The following is a 20109-nucleotide window of genomic DNA, read 5'->3' as shown; positions in this document are numbered from 1 at the left end:
AAATAAGTCTTCTTTGGCTGGCTGGCACAACCTGATCCTTATTAGGTCTTCTTACCAGGTTTCTATTTGTGTGTGTAAAATACTTGCATTCAGTTTTGCAAAGACCATCATACATAGACATTCTACTAAATTCAGGCCTAAGGATAGATGGGGAAATAAAACATCATGTGAATTCATTCCATTATTTTCATGGTTTTTTTAGTTTCAAATATGAAAAGATTGTCTGTTCATTAATTATAATTAACAGTTAAACTTACAGTAAAAAATGGCAACAGTGAAATGCAGTAAGAAAACAATCAAACCAGCTAGCTAGCTAATAGATAACAAAGTTACTTTTACCTATCCTTATTTTATCTAAAAAATCACCCCTCTCCAGAAGTCCTATAAACTACTTGGTTTTTAAAATATTGATAATAGTAGGAAGAAGGGGATATGTAAGCGTATGCATACTACTTTTAAGTATACATCATGCTTAAAGGCCTGGTAAGACTTAATTGGACTTTGGATTAAGATGTTAATACCTAGAGGTCTTGAATACTAGTTGGACTGTTGCCATGTCTGATTTTGGCTAGTAAGAGGTACTTATAAGCAAGTGTCTCCTAGTAGTCTCATTCATCTTCAGTTTCCCTTTCTACACAGCTTGATACCAGTATCAATACCCAGAAGAAAGTATGTGACAATAAGTAATGTGAAGCACTTTGATATATACATAAATTGCCCATTAAGGCTAGGCACAGGCAGTCAAAAAGCTTGAGGCTAACTCAATTCAATCTTCGCAGGTTAGTCTAAGCTGCATAGATTGAACTAATAAGCAAGTGGACAGGCTTTTACTTTTGATTCTGGAAATGTAGCCACATGCCTACAGTGGGCCAGGCTAGAAGCTGGGGGCGATGCTAGAGCATGACTCCCTACTCAGCTGGAACAGACAGGTTGGGTCAAGGCTAGCTCGTTCACCCTGTGAGGGGGAATTTGCAGGGTACAAAGCATCCTGGGATGCTGGGGGACTGTGAGTTGAATTGAATCTGGAGGGGTTCAGGGACAGAAGTTCAATAAACCAATTTAACCTAAATCAGTTCAGTCTGATACTACATCCATCCAGGTTTATCTTAAACTGAGTTTGGCCATTTCGAAAGTAGTTTAAGTGCACTGAGGCCATGCTCAGACATGCATGGATATTTGGTTCAGCAGGGACAGCTAGCAATGGCACACTTCGTGCCACCACTAGTTGTCCCTGGGGAACTCCCTTGTCATGCGGCCTCTAGTGTGCAGCAAGTTATCCTGGGTGGGGTAGGGGAGGCAAGGATCAACAGCAGGCTTATCTGGCATGCTGGGGGCCTCCTAGGGATGCAGCTGTGTTGCTCCTGCCACATGGAGCCTGGCTGGCAGTGAAGCGTGGTTCCAGCTGGCCAGGCTCTGGCTTTGGGCAGCGCACATTGCCCCTGTGTGTGCCACCTCACTTTTTTTTCCCTGTTGGGGGGTAGGGGAAGGAGGAGGGGGGTAACCTCAGGATATCCAGGAGTAAAAAAACCCCACCTCACTGCTTCCTTGCAGCGTGGAGAACAAAGGAACATGTGGTATGTGGTGCTGCAGACGTGTCTGTCATGCCACATACTGCACAGCTATGCTTGTCTGGACACAGCCTGAACTTCTGTTGTGTTACAGATTTTAACCAGTTTCTGATCACTTCTCCTGGTTTATGTGTAACTTCTGTCCCTAGCCTAAAGGTACTTGCAGATGTAAAAAAAAACCCAAAGCAACCAGTGCTTTACTTTAAACTCAGTATGTTCCATGCATGCCCTGAAGAGGCAGCGTATTACTTCAACCTGGCTTATCTAATAGCTGATTGAATCAGCTTTAGCTAAAATTGCCAAAAAGCCCCACTGAAGCACCCAATCTCTACAGACACTGCAGAGCCAGGTTGAGTAACATGCTGCTTCTTCTAGTAAAGTGTGCTTTTGGGAGGGTTTTCAAACATCTGCAAGAGATTATTTCAAAACCTGAGCTAGTTCTAAAAGTAATACAGATAATTATAAAAATAGGAGGGTTTTATGAGTAAGCCTTTGAGTGAAAAGCTATCTTTCTATTAGTGTTAAACACTATTTTTTTCTATCTAGAAAATTTGCTTTCAATTCTGTAACAGAGTTTACAATGTAAGAACTTGAGCCTTCCATGGTTCCTTTGAGATATAATGTGCATTTGTTTGATGTACTGCAGTTTTCAATATAAGACCTCAACTGAGCTTAAAAATGGGATTTTCACCTCTGCAAAGTACATTATTACAAAGTTACCATACAGTAAAAAATGAGCATTATAAAAATGGGCTCTGTGTGAAGGATAACTGCATATCTGGCTTCTGTGATATGGATGACTTGTTTTGTAATTTTGTTCAGACAGGACAAAATCCTTACCCCTCTAAAGAAAAAAAAAAGATGAATGGGGCCTGCATAGGATCTAATCAGATAACACTAATGCACATATATTAATGAAGCTGTCAAGCTCCATTCACTGTACTGAAGGAAGAACTAAACTATACACTGTCCTTTTAACCTTCAACACTGATGTAGTGATTTGTAAGCTGTTGGCTTGGTATTCTATTATCGGAATATGTGCTTTTGTTATAGGTTGCACTAATGAAGGGATGATCTGATGACCAGTTAAATGATGTTTCTATATAAAAGCAGCATCAACAGTAATTAGATTAAAAAAGAACAAAAAAAAAAAGCACAAAGACCTTTTCAGTATACTTTTTCTCTCTTTCATTACTTACTGTCTTTAACATGAACTATCTTCTTCATTCTCTGTATTGAAAGTTAACCTTTACTGAACACACATTTCTTTCAGATTAGTAATACTAACCATTGCTTGTATGAGATAACTCTCCACTCTCCCAAATTACCTTAAATACACCTGGCCCTACGGTGACATAGTGATGCACTATGTCACAGTATGGCAATATAGCAGACACATGTGCCTACATGTTATTGGCAGCTACGTCACCATAGTGGTGTGCTCCCCCATTTTAACCTGCTGCTATGGTGATATAGTGGCAAAAGCTAACCATGCACCATACGTGTACTTGGAAGTACTAAAGCATGGCGTCATAGCAATGTCTCCATACATGCCCTATATGACAATTATCTGTCCTAAAACGTGACATACATGATACACATGCCATTCATGGAAATTTGGGAGGGGACTAGCTGTTATATGACACACCATAGACCTCAGCATAGACCCCAGCTTACCCTCAGTTCTTGGAAGCACTATACTGCAACATAGCATGCTTGCTCCACACATTAAACCTCTAAATAGAGGCTGCTTTAAAGCTGTGCTGTTCACATGACAGCAATCACGCATGAAATAAAGTGTATTTAAATGAACCATTCACTGTTCTAAAGTGGCTACATTACCACCAGTCCAGGTTTTGACATGCTAATTGTAGGTGTGTCATACTTCATGAAGTTATCTATACCTTGGTCCTGAGGTGATGCAGATATGCTTTAGTTTTAGTTCTGAAAGAGTCAGTAGTAGTACTACTAGTATTAGCTATAAGGCCAGCGTTGAACAGCAACACCAAGATAATAAAAGGATGTCTCTGCTCCAGTCTAAATAGACCAGACAAACAATAGAAGTATCCCCATATAATAGCAATCATTGGACAGATGGGAAATTGAGGAACAGAGAAATTAAGTGATTTATCCAAGGTTAACTGGGAAGATTGTGAAAGCTCCAAACCAAGGCTCCACCAAATACTTAAAACAAAAGACTTTCTATTGTGAAACTGTTCATTGAAGTCTGGGTGGAAATGCATACAGTAAAACAACATTTGTCTCTGTTCCGGATAAATTTAGACAGTGAATTTGAAAAGCTGTTCCCACAGTTTTCTGATCACCGTTTTAGTATCTATGCACCAATCGTATTTCTTCAGTTGTTGAGAAATTGCTGGGCTTTTTGCAGTATATGAATGCCTTGGCTCATTGTTCACATTGTTTTCCCTGCCAAGGCCATTTGATTATACTTTAATAAAAGAATCAAGTAGTAATGGTTTTGAAGAGTGCCCCCCCCCAAATTTAATCAAGGTAACATGTTCATCTCACAAATAATTTTTACAGTCAGATTCCACTATTTCTGTAATTTTATACACAATTTAATAATAAAGTGATTTAAAAAGTAGACTTGTTTATTTCTGTTATATTGTTATGTTGAAAATATACTATTTCAAGGTGCTTTCTTCTAAAGTAGGCATGATACACCAGATCAACAACACAGATGGCAGTATGAGTATGTTCTGAATTTGGAACATTTCATGATTTCTTTTTTCCTGTAAAGCTACTATTTAATCTGTTGCCTTCTTCAGAGGTCTGGGTCCCTTTTTGGCAAAGTACTTAAGCCCATCATATTTAACTTAAATCATGTGAAGCATCCCATCTTTATGTTGTAATGGTCTAATCTAAGTCCATGGAAATCTGCCTTCCATACAATCACTTTAAGCATGTATTTAGGTTGTGTTTAAAATGCACAAGTTTAAATATTTTACATTAAACATGCAAGAATGTACATTTTTAAATATTTTGCATTTTTATTCTCTATGAGCTGTGGGTCAGGTGTCAGAAGCTGGCAGGACCCTGGAAAGGTTGGCATCATGAAGAACTACAGTTCTAGACAGGCATTAGTTGTCTTCTGTTCTCAACATTTCTCTTCCACAGATGTATTCAAAGCTAGCAATTATTATTGTATTAATTTTATTTTTAGATTTTTAAAAATGTTTGTTTACTATGTTTTTGAATATGGGTTTGCTCTTGAAAGGTGATGAATATAATTGGTTTATAATTGGTTCCAGGGGAACAATTGATTATTATACACATCCAAAGCATTCCAGAACATGAGTTCCATTGAAACTTTTGGGCAGGAACTTTCCTTATTTCATGGAATGTCATCTGTTGGTCAGCCCAAGGACAAAACTGCCAAAGGACAGAGTCATGGAACTAGCTGCTAAGCAGCAAGATTAATTATTTTTATTTTAGTTTCCTCCAAATTATTTCTTTTACAAGTTTTCCTTTTGGGGGGAGGGGGGAAAGAAAATATGAATTCTTGACTCATTCCAAGTAGAAACAATTTTTTTTTTTCAAAGGAGGCAAATGTCTTTTTTCTGCTTAACTTTTAGGTTGAACATTCAATGGAAGATGCTTAGTGGCCTTTGGTCCCACTGATTTTTTTTTTAGATGAGTCTCCAGCATCTTAGAGGTGCATAGTGTCTTGCAGGATTCACAATCCACAAGAAAAAACTATGAGCAGAATTTTCTTTAAGATGTGTTATTAATTTTGGGACAGATTGGGGCAGAAATCTAATGTATGTTGCCAAAAACATATATATGCTTAAATTGTAGCATATTTGATTAGCAAGGCTCCCAAAGCTCAGGAAATTGTCACTGGCACTGAATGTCACATGGCCACAATCTCCTTTTGGGAGTAAATTACCCTCATAAACGGGCTTGTAGAACATATATAAATAGTATCTACTTTGTGGCTAAGTAATCAAATATAATGAAGTGCCTCCCTTTTTATGAATATGTATTTTACTTACCATTTACTGTTTAGCATTAAATCCAGTTTAGCACTTCTGTACTCTTATATTACTGTCAAAACACAGGATGTCCATCTCTGCCACAAGCAGAAGAAAATGGAAAAAGGTACATTGCAAATTGTTAGAAGTGAAAATTGTTGATTCAAATAACTCTTATCAGACTGGCAAATCTGAGGCCTCTGAAGTCATTAACAAGGTCAAATTTAAATCATCCTTATTCTCAACATAGAGTGGCATTAATACCCGTACAAGTTAGTATTAGAATTAGACTTTTTTTTTTTTTACACAACATGTCCGGGTTTGAATTAGGCTTTATAGCATTTATTTGTGGGTACATTTTCCATTAAAACAGACTTCCTTCTGAGCTTCTTTTCCTTATGCATTGTGGTGAATAAATAACTCTGCTGTAAAATAGTACTTGTGTTGGGCAGTACTATCCTACAATGGAGTTAACTAGTTTACTCTGGCCTAATAGCACCACTTGTGTAAATGGTAACATTTTACTGTAGAACTGATTAGGCAACTCCACAGTAAGTGTCTCATATAGATTTACCAAATGATCATTTGAATATGCACAATTTTAACTGCTTCGCTGGTGGTTATTTTAGCAGAAACATCTAGGTTCTTTGCTTATTTTTTAATCCAGAATTGCCACTGTCCCCCACCTACCTGCCTGAGCTCTACTTCTATGATACCTATACCTTTATATAATTTGGTTATGTGGCAGTTTAGTTATAGACAGCTGCATCATATTAAAACATGAAAAATAGGGACAGGACATATCCAACTGAAAGCAATGTGCCTATATATAGGTGCTGTTCTATTAATGGGATTATTCACTTTTATATCTAGCTTTAAAAATCTCTATATTCTAATTTACATAAAGCTTCCATAGAGTTTCTTTTCTGCCATATGAGAGTGCTGAAAATCCAGAGCCCTGCCTGAGGAATTTTTGTCCAGTTTGCCTCACAGTACACAGCTGTACTCAGAACACATAATATATTTATTCTCAACAAACCCCTTCCTCCATCCTCTCCATGACTGCCTTCAGAATTAAATTTCCTTCAGTTGTATGGCACTTGTATTAGAAAATGAGAAGAATCTTTGTGCTTTTGCAGGCTTGTTGTTCTCTTTGTAACCCTGATGCTCAGCATATGATATCAATTACTTTATTGCCCTATTTCCATAATAGCTTTCAGTTACCTTATCACCATACAAAATATTACCCACAGCATCCTACACTACAGAGGAGCCATGCTTACAATTACTTAGTAGTTCCTGGATGTTTTGTGTACCTTATACTGTTGTGAATTCAAACAGAGGTAGTGATACAGAATAACTGTACTTTTTTCTATAATAAAAGTATAAAAAGAGTCCAGTTATATTTCAAAATAAGATCAAAAGAATTGGTTTTATGTCAATGCTAGCAGTGCTCAGAATAACTATCTGGAAGTTAAAACTTGGGTTTTAGCCCTGATTCAACAAAACATTTCTAATTTTAAACATTTGCATATCCATAATCAGGGAAGTAGTATACTTCAACATGAATTTAACAGAAGTTAAGTTCTTTTTTAACATAATAGGGGCATTTTTGTTTCTTTAGGTTTACTCACATTAATTAAAATTGATGAAATTTGGACAAAACACCCATTGACTTGAATTGGAGCAGAGTCAGGTCATGCTGAATACTCTTGAAATTCCCATTCATACAAGATAGTGTGATTTATTTATTCTAAAAAGTATGCATTACATCATTATACTTAAACATTTGCTTCACACTGTATCCTCTTGCCCCATTTCGGTTAAGCAGCACTTATTACTTCTCTGCAATTTTTCCCATTTCACTTGGCATTTACACATTTTATGTATCAAATGAATGCACAAATAACAAAATACACTTAGTATCATATTGCCTGCCTTCAAATAAATTAAAGCACAGTAGATCAGACTAAGAAAGATACTGAAAATAATGTTCTGAGAAAGCTAAAAATTAGTGTATGCTGTGATGTCAATCAAAAATACTGCCTGGATACTAGTGCTAGAGTTCTTTATATACTCACCGGCAGTTTTAAGTGAAACATTTTTTCTGAACTATTTAATTTTTAATTAAATTTCCAAATAACTTTCTCTTTATAGGAGCTAGATTTTGAAGCAAAGACAAGCTATACCCTGAGGATAGAAGCAGCAAATCTGCACGTTGACACTCGGTTTCTAAGCCTGGGACCCTTTAGTGATATGACAACAGTGAAGATAATTGTAGAGGATGTGGATGAGCCCCCAGTTTTTACCTCAAGATTATATTCCATGGTGGTGTCGGAAGCAGCAAAGGTTGGCACCATCATTGGAACAGTAGCAGCCCATGACCCAGATGCCTCAAACAGTCCTGTCAGGTATGTCTAATGCTTGGTTGCTTGTTTGCCCTTTGATTTAAGGCTGTTCATGTTATTGCAGGATTTATTCATTTGCACTAGGAGGAAATAGTTGGCCTTTTCAGTCTTAGCATGAGCCTGTGCTGTTCTCAAAGTAGTTGTATTTGGACTTTTGAATTCTGTTGTTGTAGCATTGATGAAATTATTTCATTTCTCCTCTCTCTCAAAAAATTAGAAGGGTTATTTTCAGGATTCCAAACCAAAAATCACCTGACTGTCCATGGTCAGTATTCTGTGGAGCTTGGGAAGAATCCATTATTATCTACAAACTGTAGCTTATGTCCCAATTAAATCAATAATGCTGAATATATTACAAACAACCTATATACAAAAGAGAAGTGATGCATATCCTGATGTGTATGTTGTAAAATTTCTATCCATAAACATTTCAAACTGCTAAATTTGCTTAGCAAATTATGCCATTATAGTTATTTGCTTGAAGGATGTGTACTTGATTGTGTGCACTATTTTAGCTTTATCGTTTGGCTGCTGCAACAATATAATTATTAACTATGCACTGTACATGCACATTTCACTTTCTGTATAATTACTAGGCAAAAAAAAAATCTGATTATAACATTATGGTTGTAAATATAAGATGTGTGATTTCCAAACAGTTTAGGAGCATAGGGTTTTCAACCTGAGTCATTTGAAATCCCCAGTAGCCCTTAGAAAGACTAACCAACAAAAAACTTATATGTAAGCCTCACAAAAATATAAATGATTCATTTTTATACTGCTCTTTGAATATTATAAGTCTGAAATTTGGAGTTGACAGTCCATGGACAGCTTTAAGTATGTTCCTATATGACCATGAACTCGCCAGGTAACAAAGAAGTGGACAGGGTCAGGAAATTTATCTGGTTTTATGTGGCTGGAAAAGGCTCAACAGGATGATAAAGATAAATATTATGATTTTCCTAAATGGAGATGAAAGGCTAGCTGAAGTACACTGGCTTTGCAGATTATACTGGTCCCACTAGGGACAAATATCTTCAGTCACCACAGGGAAAGATGTGACCATATGTCCCTCCTGCAGGGGAGGGAATGAAAAATCTGTCTCAGGCTTCCCCTTTCTCTGTGGGTGTATGTGTTAAAAATCTGCCATTCTATCATAATATAGTGCTTAGGCTCCAAATATAAGAAGCCACATATAAAATGGTGAATTTTATGCTTGGGTTTTTAATGAGGAGAATGAGTCAGAAGACAAACTTTGTCACAAAAGTTAAAATATAGGTAGGTAACATTCTAAGGCAAGGTGCTAATAGTAGATATGGAGGGTATAAAGGAAAGATCTATGGAGTATCTCAGAAATACTGAGTACACAGAGATCCATTGCAAGAGGGCATTATTTTTCAACTGAAAGTTATTATCAAGTATTATTACTGTTATAATTATTCACAAATGGAAGGAAACTGCATAGAGATAGTTCTAATTAAGTACTTCACCTTTTCAGGTTATATCTAATTTTTAATTTCATTTATTACAATTTTTTTTTAGTGTCTCATAGTTCCACAATTTATAACGCAGCAACCTTAAGTTATAAAATACATGCATCTCACTTGAAGCGGTGATGTACATGCTTTCTCTCTGTCTATTTCAATATATATTAACAACAGGTTCAAAATAGCTGCTCCCTGTCATTATAAACAGCTATTAGATGGATAGGTTGGCATGCATTTACTTGTGAAATTTGTCTTCACTAAATTCCCTTTTTGCCATGGCACTATGTTCTGGCACTGATGTTAGCATCTGGCATGTGAAAACTAGTTTTAACAGAACTGCATGGGGTAGCGTTAGTTCCAATTTTATGCACACATTCAGTCCAGAACATTGTCCGTTCCCTGAATAACGGTAAGGGCCAGGTTTTTGGCACTATGGTTACTTTTGCACCATACCCCAGCAACACAAAGCAGCCTTAAAAACTAGTTAATTGGTACTTTGCAGATCTCCATTACTGAGGGACATTAAAAAATTATAGAGGAACCAGACTGGGTAATTGGAGGAAATACCAAAGGTGTGTCTAGCCCCTTGTAGTCCCTCCTGCCATAATCATTGTGAAGGCTACTGGCAGGTATTGCAATTTAAAGCCATCCTGAATCTTTTCTATTATGCATCAGAAACCAAACTCATCTGGGATTAGGAGTGCATTAAAAAGGCATACCTAGCTTTTCTAGATTTACTTAGGGAATTTAGAGTTTAACACTGTGGGTACATCCAAATGAGCACACACATGCAATTTGCAGTGCCTCAGAGATGTTTGAGGTGCTGCAAACTGCACATGACACACATTCACCTATTTGCCGCACTGATAATTTGTAGCATGGTGGCAAAATTTGATACCAGGAGATTCCGGTGTCAAAAAAAGCTGCCTCCCACGCAAAAAAAATGGCATGGCGCACAGGGCAGCAACAGAGCCTGGCTCTGCCAGAGCTGCCAGAAACAGAGCCTGGCTGTTCAGACCTGTACTGTGCCTGCTGACCATGCTCTGAGTGGCCAGATTGGCATTGGTGCCCAGGGAGGCCCCAGAATACCAGGTAAAGCTGCTAGGGCCAGCCCAGGGGCTAATCCCAGCCTCCCCTGCCCCATCCAGCCAATTTGTTGTGCTCTGGAGTACATATGCACGGGCATGCCTTGGGACAAAAAGCAGCAGCATGAATATGTGCTGCTGCTTTTTGTGCCATGGGAAATGTGCACCTCTGCACGTACACACTCCTCTGGACATGCCCTATGTGTTCAAATAAGAAAAACTGGATAACATTGGTATTGATTAAATATCTGAATTGTTGAAATTCAGGAAATGTTGCACTTATAAGCCTAGACATTTCTAAAACCTCAAACTCAACAAAAATAGAGGATGTGGCAAGGAAATAAATGGCTATCTCTCAAGGAATTGAAATGTATTGAGCTTGAGTACTAAACACACTAAAGGGTAGGCAACCAGTTAATCTGTATAAGTAAAAGTGGCAGAATCTAGCATATTATTTAATCATTTGTCAAGAAAGTATCATTAGTAAATCCAGAGATACCTAAATCCCTTTCCTTTCTTCTCAATAAACCCATGGATCTTTCTTCTTATTGTATTCTATTCTAATAAACAGATTTCTTCATTGTAAAGGCAGTTTGGAGATAACAGTTATGGGCCAATGATGTGAGCCTGCGTTTATTTAATGACAGGAAAGCACTGGTAGCTGACAGTGGTGATATGTAATCCTCTGACCTATTCTAAATTTCTTCCGCCATCTCCTGTAGCATAGGGTAATACAGGGGCCATTTCTCTAGCAATAGCGAGTTCTGTTCCTGGTCTGCTGGGAACTGCATGAAGTAGATTCAGCCATATGGCAAACTTCCAACTTTGTTTCACACTGGGTTGGGTGCAGAACCATACTACTCCATGAATAAATGGATAGGTGCCTTAAGGCAAAAAGTGAGGAGAGGAAAGGAAAGGGAAATACATGTAATTTTACTTAAGAGGGCAGTATGAAATGCAGGAACAAAACCAGCTACTGTCAACACAGTTTATTTGATAGTTTTAAGAGGCTAAACAGGCAAGGTTCTTTGCGTGAATCTGATATCTTTTATTAGACCAACTTAAATAGTTGGAAAATAGTTATTAAGCTAGCTTTCAGGTTCAGGGGGCAGGGGGTCGGACTAGATGATCTGCTCAGGTCTCTTCTGACCCTACAAACTATGAAACTATGAAAAACCCTCCATCAGGCTAAGGAAGTTTCAGCAGTTGGTGTGTGCTCTTCCTGTATGGAATGAAAAGTGAAGAAGCCAGAGGCTGGTCTGGTATGCATGCAAGACAGGTAGTCAGTGAAAATGTAGATTGAGGAGTCAATGGGTGAGAGACAGGTGGGGGGTGGGGGGAGAGAGAGAGAAGGGGGATGAATAGCAGAGAGATACCTAGGGAGTCAGATGTCAGGCAGGTTATAATGTGTCATAAATCCATTGTCTATATTTAGTCCATGATTTTCAGTATCCAGGAGGTTGATGAAGTGGAGTTCATAGGCTCATCTCTGGGAAGTGTTTTGTAGGTTTCCTTTGAGGATCAGGACTGAGAGATTGGAGAGAGAGTGGTTTTCTTGTGAGAAATGTGGTCCCACAGGTAATTGGGTATTCCTGTCTTTAATAGATTTCAAGTGTGTGTTCGTTCTGGTGCGCAGTTGTTGTTTGGTCTGTCCTACGTATTTTCCATCAGGGCATTTGGTGCATCAGATGCTAAACATGCATTTTCTTCTCTGGACACCTTAGAGAAATTTGACTAATAAAAAAAAAAGAAAAGAAAATCCCCAAAGGAGGGAACAACCGAAATTCTTTTTCTCTAATGAGAAATCAATTACATGTTTTTAAAAACTGTAATTGAACATAAATCAAAAGTTTTCTTTCATCTTTCACCTAGGTACTCAATAGATCGAAACACTGACCTGGAGAGATATTTCAATATCGATGCCAACAGTGGAGTCATTACAACTGCCAAGTCTTTGGATAGAGAAACTAATGCTGTTCATAACATCACTGTCTTGGCTATGGAGAGTCGTAAGTTAGAATTTAAAGTTTTATAAACAATATGAGCATAAAACATCAGATTTAAGTATAAGAATTGGTCATTTGCATTGACAATTAATTGACTGGCCTTCCTAGAGGTTATTAAGTGAGGATTTGTTATAAATAAAGCATATATGGAAAAGGACTAACTCTTTCTTTGTCTTGTGTCTTGTATAGTTATGTAAGCTTATGAAAAGTCAGTATAAAAGGTGTGAAAAGCATTACGTTTGGAAGGAGAGCCAAATTAAGGAGTTTAGTGTTGAAAAATGGTATGGGGCTATGGAGGGCATGGCACAGCCTTGGGTGGTGGCATGGCACAGCCTTGGGTGGTATCATGACACTATTGACAGATGGCAACTACTGGTTGTTTCTGGAAGTTTTAACAAGTTAGGAGAGGGGAATATCTTCGTGGTTCACTCCCCTAACATTTGACTACTGTTTTGTAGCATACTTAAATATTCACTTTTTACAGATACAGGTGACTGTGTAAGATACAAAACACTGAAGAATCAGGCTTCCTGAGTTCATGTACTAGTTAACTGTTTGAAAATGTCATTTAAATATTGCAAAAGTAAAGCATTTTCTACAGCAGCTACATTTTTTGAGAGTGATACATTTCTGCTATTGCAGTCTGAATATAGATGTGATAGTAAAGAATCTCCCGATTCAACTGTCACTCCTTATTGCTACTATGCTGATTTATGGCAATACATCTTTTCTCAGTTCTTTGACTTCCTATTTTAAGAAATTGTTGCATACTGGTTTCAGTGATATTCATTTTATGTTCAACCTGAAAGATAACTTTTGTGACTTAATATCCCTATGAATTTATCTTTTACTCTCAGGGCCAGATTTTTGGCCCAGCAGGCAAAAAAACAACAACCCCAAAACACTCTACAATGAAACCAATGGTTGCAACAGAGAGGGAAGGAAAAGGGACTATCTGAGGCAAAAGTGCCTTGTAAAAGCCTCAAGATGTTTGAATTTATAGGTGGGGCCATGTTGGTCCCTGGCTCATCAAAGACTGGGGCGATTGCTTACATTTACCTTATCACCTGTGAATGAAAAGTCTGCACCTTGGAATCTACTTTTATTTTACATTATAATTAATTAAAAATATTATTACTCTCACATCTCAGAACCTGAAAACCTAGGTAACAATAGAAAGCAAAAATGCCCTTGAAAAACATACAGAAATATCCAGTTCTATGCCATTGTTTTATCTACTCAGCTTCATCACAAGTATCATTATAACTTGTAATGTTCTGTAGCAAATAATGTAATCTCACTCATGCTTGAGCCAGCCTAAAAACTGATATTTATATCAAAACAGCTGTATTACATATTGTAGGCCTGTCTGCTTAGGCCACCAAATTTCAGCTATACAGGATTTAATGCTGATCTTGAACCCTAATCTCATTGCAGGCAAGAATTTTATCCCCTCGGCAGGTTTACGGTAACTCTGTAATGCCCCTTTCTCAGCAGATTAACAATTTCTCTCATTTAACACCTGTAAAAAGATCTAAACTGTACAAAACTGCTTCACCAGTGAATATGCTAAAGCGGGTGAGGATAGTCAGCATTGCAACAATCCAGGATTGCTACAATTTGGGGATGTAATTCAGGTTTGAGAGGATCCTAATTTTTTTGGTATGTCTTAACTACAAGAGTATTACACCTTGCACATCTTTGCTCTAGTGGGTCCCACTGTACCTTTGAGATTCATTAGGTCAGTGATTCTTAACCACAGCACCCTGAGGGACTGCTTACCATACCCCAGGGTACTCTTTCTTTTAAAGGTGCTGCACGGTGCCATTGGCATTGTTTTGTGTGCAAACATATATACATACTTCACACGATAAACCCAGAGATTTCAAATAGGAATTCATAGTGCTGAACACAGTCTTACCTGCTGTATTTTTTCTGTGTTCTTTGCAACAGAAAAATTGCTCTATTATTTTTCAGTAGTCCAAAAATGAAGGAAAACTAAGAGCTGACATTTTTAGGGGTCTCTTGAGTATGACGAGGAGTGCCTTGAGTCTACAAGAGGTTGTAAACCACTGAATTAGGTAGACAGATGCTTTATTCTTGGGGTCTGTCATGGTTCCCTAGGAGTCTGAACAGCATCATTTCCTGAGGAGAATTAATTGAATAAAATTATATTTTACCCATTCTTACCATAATCTATCCTAGGTGAATAGTCTTTCTCTATTCTGATGTGAATCCACGGGCAGCACCATTATATCACTCATTCTCATCCCTTCAGCTATGTTTTGCTACTATAGTACTACAACTTTGGCCTAAATAAAGCAAAACTGTCAGTGAATTTATAGCAGAATTCTCATTGTTTTGATCAGGGTCAGAAATTTAGCCTGGATTTATTTCTCATTGCGTTTCTATTGTAATTGGTTTTGATTACTATGTGCAAAGGGAAAATGCAAATAACAAAGCGCATTTACCAAAAAAAATGACCTGTAATGAGCTCTGCTTGCTTGTTTTTCTGAACAGAGAATCCAGCACAGATTGGAAGAGGTTATGTGGCTATCACTATCCTTGACATTAATGACAATGCTCCTGAGTTTGCCATGGAGTATGAGACCACTGTCTGTGAAAACGCTCAACCTGGCCAGGTGCTGATTGATATTTCTAGCATTTATTCATATCAGTTTTGCAGTAATTTCTTTTAAAAGCTTGACAACTTTAAGATAGAATATAATCATCTCATTGCAGAAAAAAGTGATACTATGATGTGCAGAAACAAATATTCAGCAAAAAAACTAAGAACTCCAGCATACTCATTGCAAAAAGTGGACGTACAAATCAGAGATGAAAAGTAACATAAAATTACTAATGGCTATAGGTTTCTTTACATAGGCAAATTAAACATTATGTCATGAATGCCTGGATTTGGTACAAGTAATAGGCAAGCATAATTATCAGTTATTTCACTGGGATTAGAATATTCCATACTTCCTGGAATTAAAAATCCTTTATTATCCCTAAAACTAATAACTGGCTGCTGTGTCTTTAGTTGGGTTAAGAAAAAAATGGGTTTGGATCACTTTATCTCATGTAAATTATTCCTGTAAAAGAAATGATGCAGCTTTGCCCTCGCAAGGCCTACTTTTTGGAGGTCCTGACTACCTTTGTTTCTACTGACTTCAGCATTTTTCTTCAGTGGGCACGTCTACATAAGATACTATGTCACCTTAGCAATGAGCTATGGTGATGTAGCTTGTCAGTACAGTGATGTAGCATCCATAGGCACAAACTGTTACACCAATGCTACATCACTGTGGTGATGAACTACATCACCGTAGCTCATCGTTATGGTGACATAGCATTTAAAAATAACCATGCACCGCTGGGACTGTGTATTACTGCTGGGTACTGTACCAAATGCGAGTCAGGGGCACATGTAGATGCACCTAGTTTCTCTGAAAATGTGTCATACAAAGCTATCTTCCTGTTACTTCATAAAAGAACATAAAGCATCCCTTAACTCCTTGCACTTTCCCACCAGGGAACTGCTCGAGTATTCACCCCTGACATTCACAGATCTGATGTGTTCCCATGGCGCTACTGGACTCCTACCTGGACTGTTTCCACCTCAGTGCTTGCCCCCAAGTCTCATCCTTTTCCCTCTTCTGTGGCAGAAATCACTGATCTACTTCTTCAAACAGCAGGACTTAAAACAGCAACAGATAGCATGATGAACGTGATTAACAGCTTATGCTGAAAGGCAACTAAGAAACTGAATAACAGGGCCATTGAACACAATCAGAATAGAGTTGGATTGGATAAAATGCTTAATGTTGTCCCTGCTTTAACCATTGTTGCTGGTCTTTAGATACATATAGCTATTACACTTACAAATTATAAATAAGAAATCAATTAGCTTATTCTATTTGGTATAGTTTAGAATAATATTTCAGAATTTTTTTCAGAAATAAAAATATTTTTAAAGTTAAAAAATGATATTAACATCAGATTAATATGCAGTGGGCATATCTACACATTCATTAATGCACTTTAGGTAATGCACACTTAAGCTAGTACCTATGGGTGCCTATACATGTGTAGCAAGACTGCTCTGATGCTCTGGAATTCCATATGATTAATGAAGTATGCTAGAGTGTTGTAATTACTGAGCTCCAGAAGCTTCCTGTGTTTCATGTACCAGCCCCCGCCACTATTTTTAAATGCTCCCACCACCATTTTTAAATGCCCCACAACCTTTTTTTTAATGTTAGGATGCTGATATATGAGACATGATAGCACTTTAATTAGAGCAGTTCTTACAGCCACCCTAAAGCGCCATCCCTTCCCACCCCCAGGACAAAGCACATATCATTGTGAAGTACCATTTTTCCAGTACAATTGTGAGGTACTAGAAAAATCCCAATTAGCCTAATTTAATGTGCATTAGCTAAACAGTATGTTTTTTGTGACAGACAAAGCTCTTGGTTAGAGGCGTTATCTTTTATTAAACCAACCAAATAGTGGCAAAACATTTTTCGTTCTTTGCAAGTTTTCAGGTCCAAACACCCTTTGTCAGGCTGAGGACAATTCAAAGATGGTAATAGTTTTCTCAGGTAGAAAAGAAACTTTATTTTGCACAGGGGAGGTATAGGATAGAAGTTTTTTTTATCCAGGGTTCTTCAGAGTCTTTTTTTGAGGCTGTTGCTCTATAATATGCAGATTATACAGGCTCTTCCCTGGAGGTTTCTGATGTCAGGCAGGGAGGAGAAAATTTATTCTTTTGTGGTTAGCAATGAAGTTTACATTTCCAAATAGCTAAATACAATATCTTCCATGTTTCGGCAATATATATTGTAGCCATGTTGGTCTAAAAATAGAGACAAACAAAGCTATTCGGTTGATATCTTTTATTAGACTAACTAAACAATAGCAAAAAAAAGTCTTTCTTTGCAAGCTTTCAGATTCAAATACCCTTAAACCACATGTGTAGATGCACCCAGGTCTGCGTTGAATGTAAGTGAACTAAAAAGTGTTGTGTATGCATTTGCAGTTTGTAGATGAAGTGTGACATCAGTTGTACCCACAAATAACTGGTGCATCTGCACATGCTATTAAGGTGACAGAATAAACTCCAGCACAGTTTGCACTGGAGTCAGCTGCTCCTGGGCACAGTGTCTACATGTGTGCCCAACACCACAGCAGTTTGAGCCAGGGTGGAGTAGCCCCAGGCTGGCAGGGGTCAGCCCCAAGCTCTGTGTGGTAGTGTCAGGCAGTGGCGGGGCTGGCGGGGGAACAAGGATGCTAAAGTGTGGGGCTAGGCAGCAAGCCATCATCCCGTCCCTCCCCCCACCCCTGTACTTTAGCACCTTTGTGCCCCAGCATCCCCCTGTCACTGTCAATACATGCATTTCAGTGCATGTAATTACTCCGCGGTAGTACTTCCCTGACAGTACTGTTCAGTGGTGGAATTAATTAATTTCCTGCTCATAATATCAGCGCATGTGTAGACTGTTATGCTTTACTGCAGAGCTAATTAATCAACTCTGCAGTAAAGCGCAAATGTAGATATACCCAGTGAGTACCACACTACACCGACAGTTATTTTCATTCACAAGATATTCTCTTTCCAATAATGTTTTGCTTGTATTCCTAGTCTTGATGCATAGTGAAATACCAGATCTCAAATCTCTCATTGGTTTTCTCACTAAGACCTGAAAATTTGACATAGAGAAATGACTTGAATGAGTGCATTTTGGCATTGGGGAAGATATGAGGATATTGCATGTTTTTAATGATCTCTGAAGTTACTTAAATTTTCAAATAGGAAAACAAGAGTGAGGAGAATGTGAGTCAAGTGATCAAAACCACATGACAAATGCATTTGACCTTACACGTACTGTATACAGACTATGTAATTAAATATACTTGTATGATTCATATTATCAAATATAAATCTACATATAATTTTAAATTTACATTGTTTTCAGGTTATCCAGAAAATCAGTGCTATTGATAAAGATGACCCACCCAACGGCCACCAGTTCTACTTCAGTTTGACAGCAGAGGCAGCAAATAACCACAATTTTACACTGCAAGATAACAAAGGTAGGAATACAGATGTAGTAGGGAAGCCTAAGAGATAACATTCATTGTCTGGCACCTTATTTTTTGAGATGGGTATCCTGATTATCATCTAGGGGAACGTCCCTTGCAGTAAGGCCATTAATTAAAGAGCAATCAGCTTCCAGAGTAATTTTTATCTATAGATTATCTGTCAAGAGAAAGAAACTGTTTAACTCATTTAAAGCCTTGAGCTAAACAGACTTCAAATCTTATTTTTTCCACGTAATTCTTTTTCCTTTTTTTCTGTATTTATAGGTCTTTTTCCAAATTAGATTTTACCTTGGGGCAGAGGATGAAAAATGTCCTGAGCTTCATGTTTTATTAATATAACTTTGGGCATTGAGAAATGAACCTTAAAACACATGGCAAACAAGCATTCCTTTGGAAAAACAAATCTTTTCAATGAGTATGTAAGCTACAGAAGAATGTTTTTGAAGGGAGAAGCTCAGTACTCGTGTTTTAGGCTATGCACAATATTTACATGTGTGGCATGAGGCTGTAAAGATCTGTGCAGAGATCTATACAGAAAACTTCCATTGGCATCACATTTCCATTAATGAAAAATTCCAAGAGCACACTCCTAATCAGGGTCCTCAGTAGTTGCTGCATCTGGTAGGGCACTGGAATCTGATCAGTCTACTTAGTTAAAGGCTAAAGTAAATAAAATAAGACTCCTCCTCACTCCTGTATTACTGCACAGAGCTACTGCGCTATAGTAGTATCCAGAGTGGAAAAAAAAAGGTAGCTCTTTTTAGTAAAAAATGTTAATTAAACATATGTTGAGATAAAAAGGTCCTATTTGATAGGTCATTTTTCTGAATTGGATCCACACTGTGATCTACCCTTCATCCTGAACAAGAAAAAAATGAAATAGCAGGAAATTAAGTATCTTTTCTTTTTGGCTGACTAGTCAGAAAATCTGTGCTACTGATAAAGCTGTTTCATCCAGCTGTCTCTAATTTACTATCTCAAGTTGCAAGCAATTAGTGGCATGTTTAAGTTTCCTCATACAAGCAGTATCACAAAAGTCAAATAAATATGATTTGGTAGCTCAAAGGTATAGACAAGTAATAGTAAGTATAGACCTTTGAGATTAGATTCTGGGATTTGGGGCCCCTGGTACAAAATGATGTTGAAACATGTAGTCAAGAACAAGTTAAAAAGGTGGTCAAGATGAAGACATCACCTTCAGCAGAGAAGAAAGTCAGATTATTGTATCACCTAACTTCTTACATGTTGGATGTCTGTGCTTAGAAATAAATTCTTGTATTTTCTAATGTGTCCATGCACAGATGTGCATAAACCACATTGAAGCCTAGTTTATACAGAGCCAAAACAGCATTGAGCTGAGACCCTTCTAATGATCCAAATGTGCAAGCTCTTTAACCAGACCTAGAATAACTGATTTAACAGAGCACTGTGCACTCATCCCTCAGCTCTTCA

The 20109-nt window shown here is 37.7% G+C and overlaps 1 protein-coding gene across 1 annotated transcript in view; it reads left to right on the top strand.

Annotated features, from left to right (window-relative positions):
• Positions 1–20109, top strand: part of LOC149869052 (cadherin-7) — a 118907-nt gene that overhangs the window by 84008 nt on the left and 14790 nt on the right. The window contains exons 7-10 of the mRNA XM_090039600.1: positions 7721–7974; positions 12416–12552; positions 15070–15191; positions 18531–18648. Coding sequence (XP_089895726.1) covers positions 7721–7974; positions 12416–12552; positions 15070–15191; positions 18531–18648 — 631 coding nt within the window. The remainder of the gene's footprint in view (positions 1–7720; positions 7975–12415; positions 12553–15069; positions 15192–18530; positions 18649–20109) is intronic.

The sequence above is a fragment of the Crocodylus siamensis genome, chromosome 3 (genome assembly GCF_052110815.1).
Source record: "Crocodylus siamensis isolate JL-2025a chromosome 3, ASM5211081v1, whole genome shotgun sequence".
Lineage (NCBI taxonomy): Eukaryota > Metazoa > Chordata > Crocodylia > Crocodylidae > Crocodylus > Crocodylus siamensis.
This window is presented reverse-complemented; position numbering and strand designations above follow the sequence as displayed.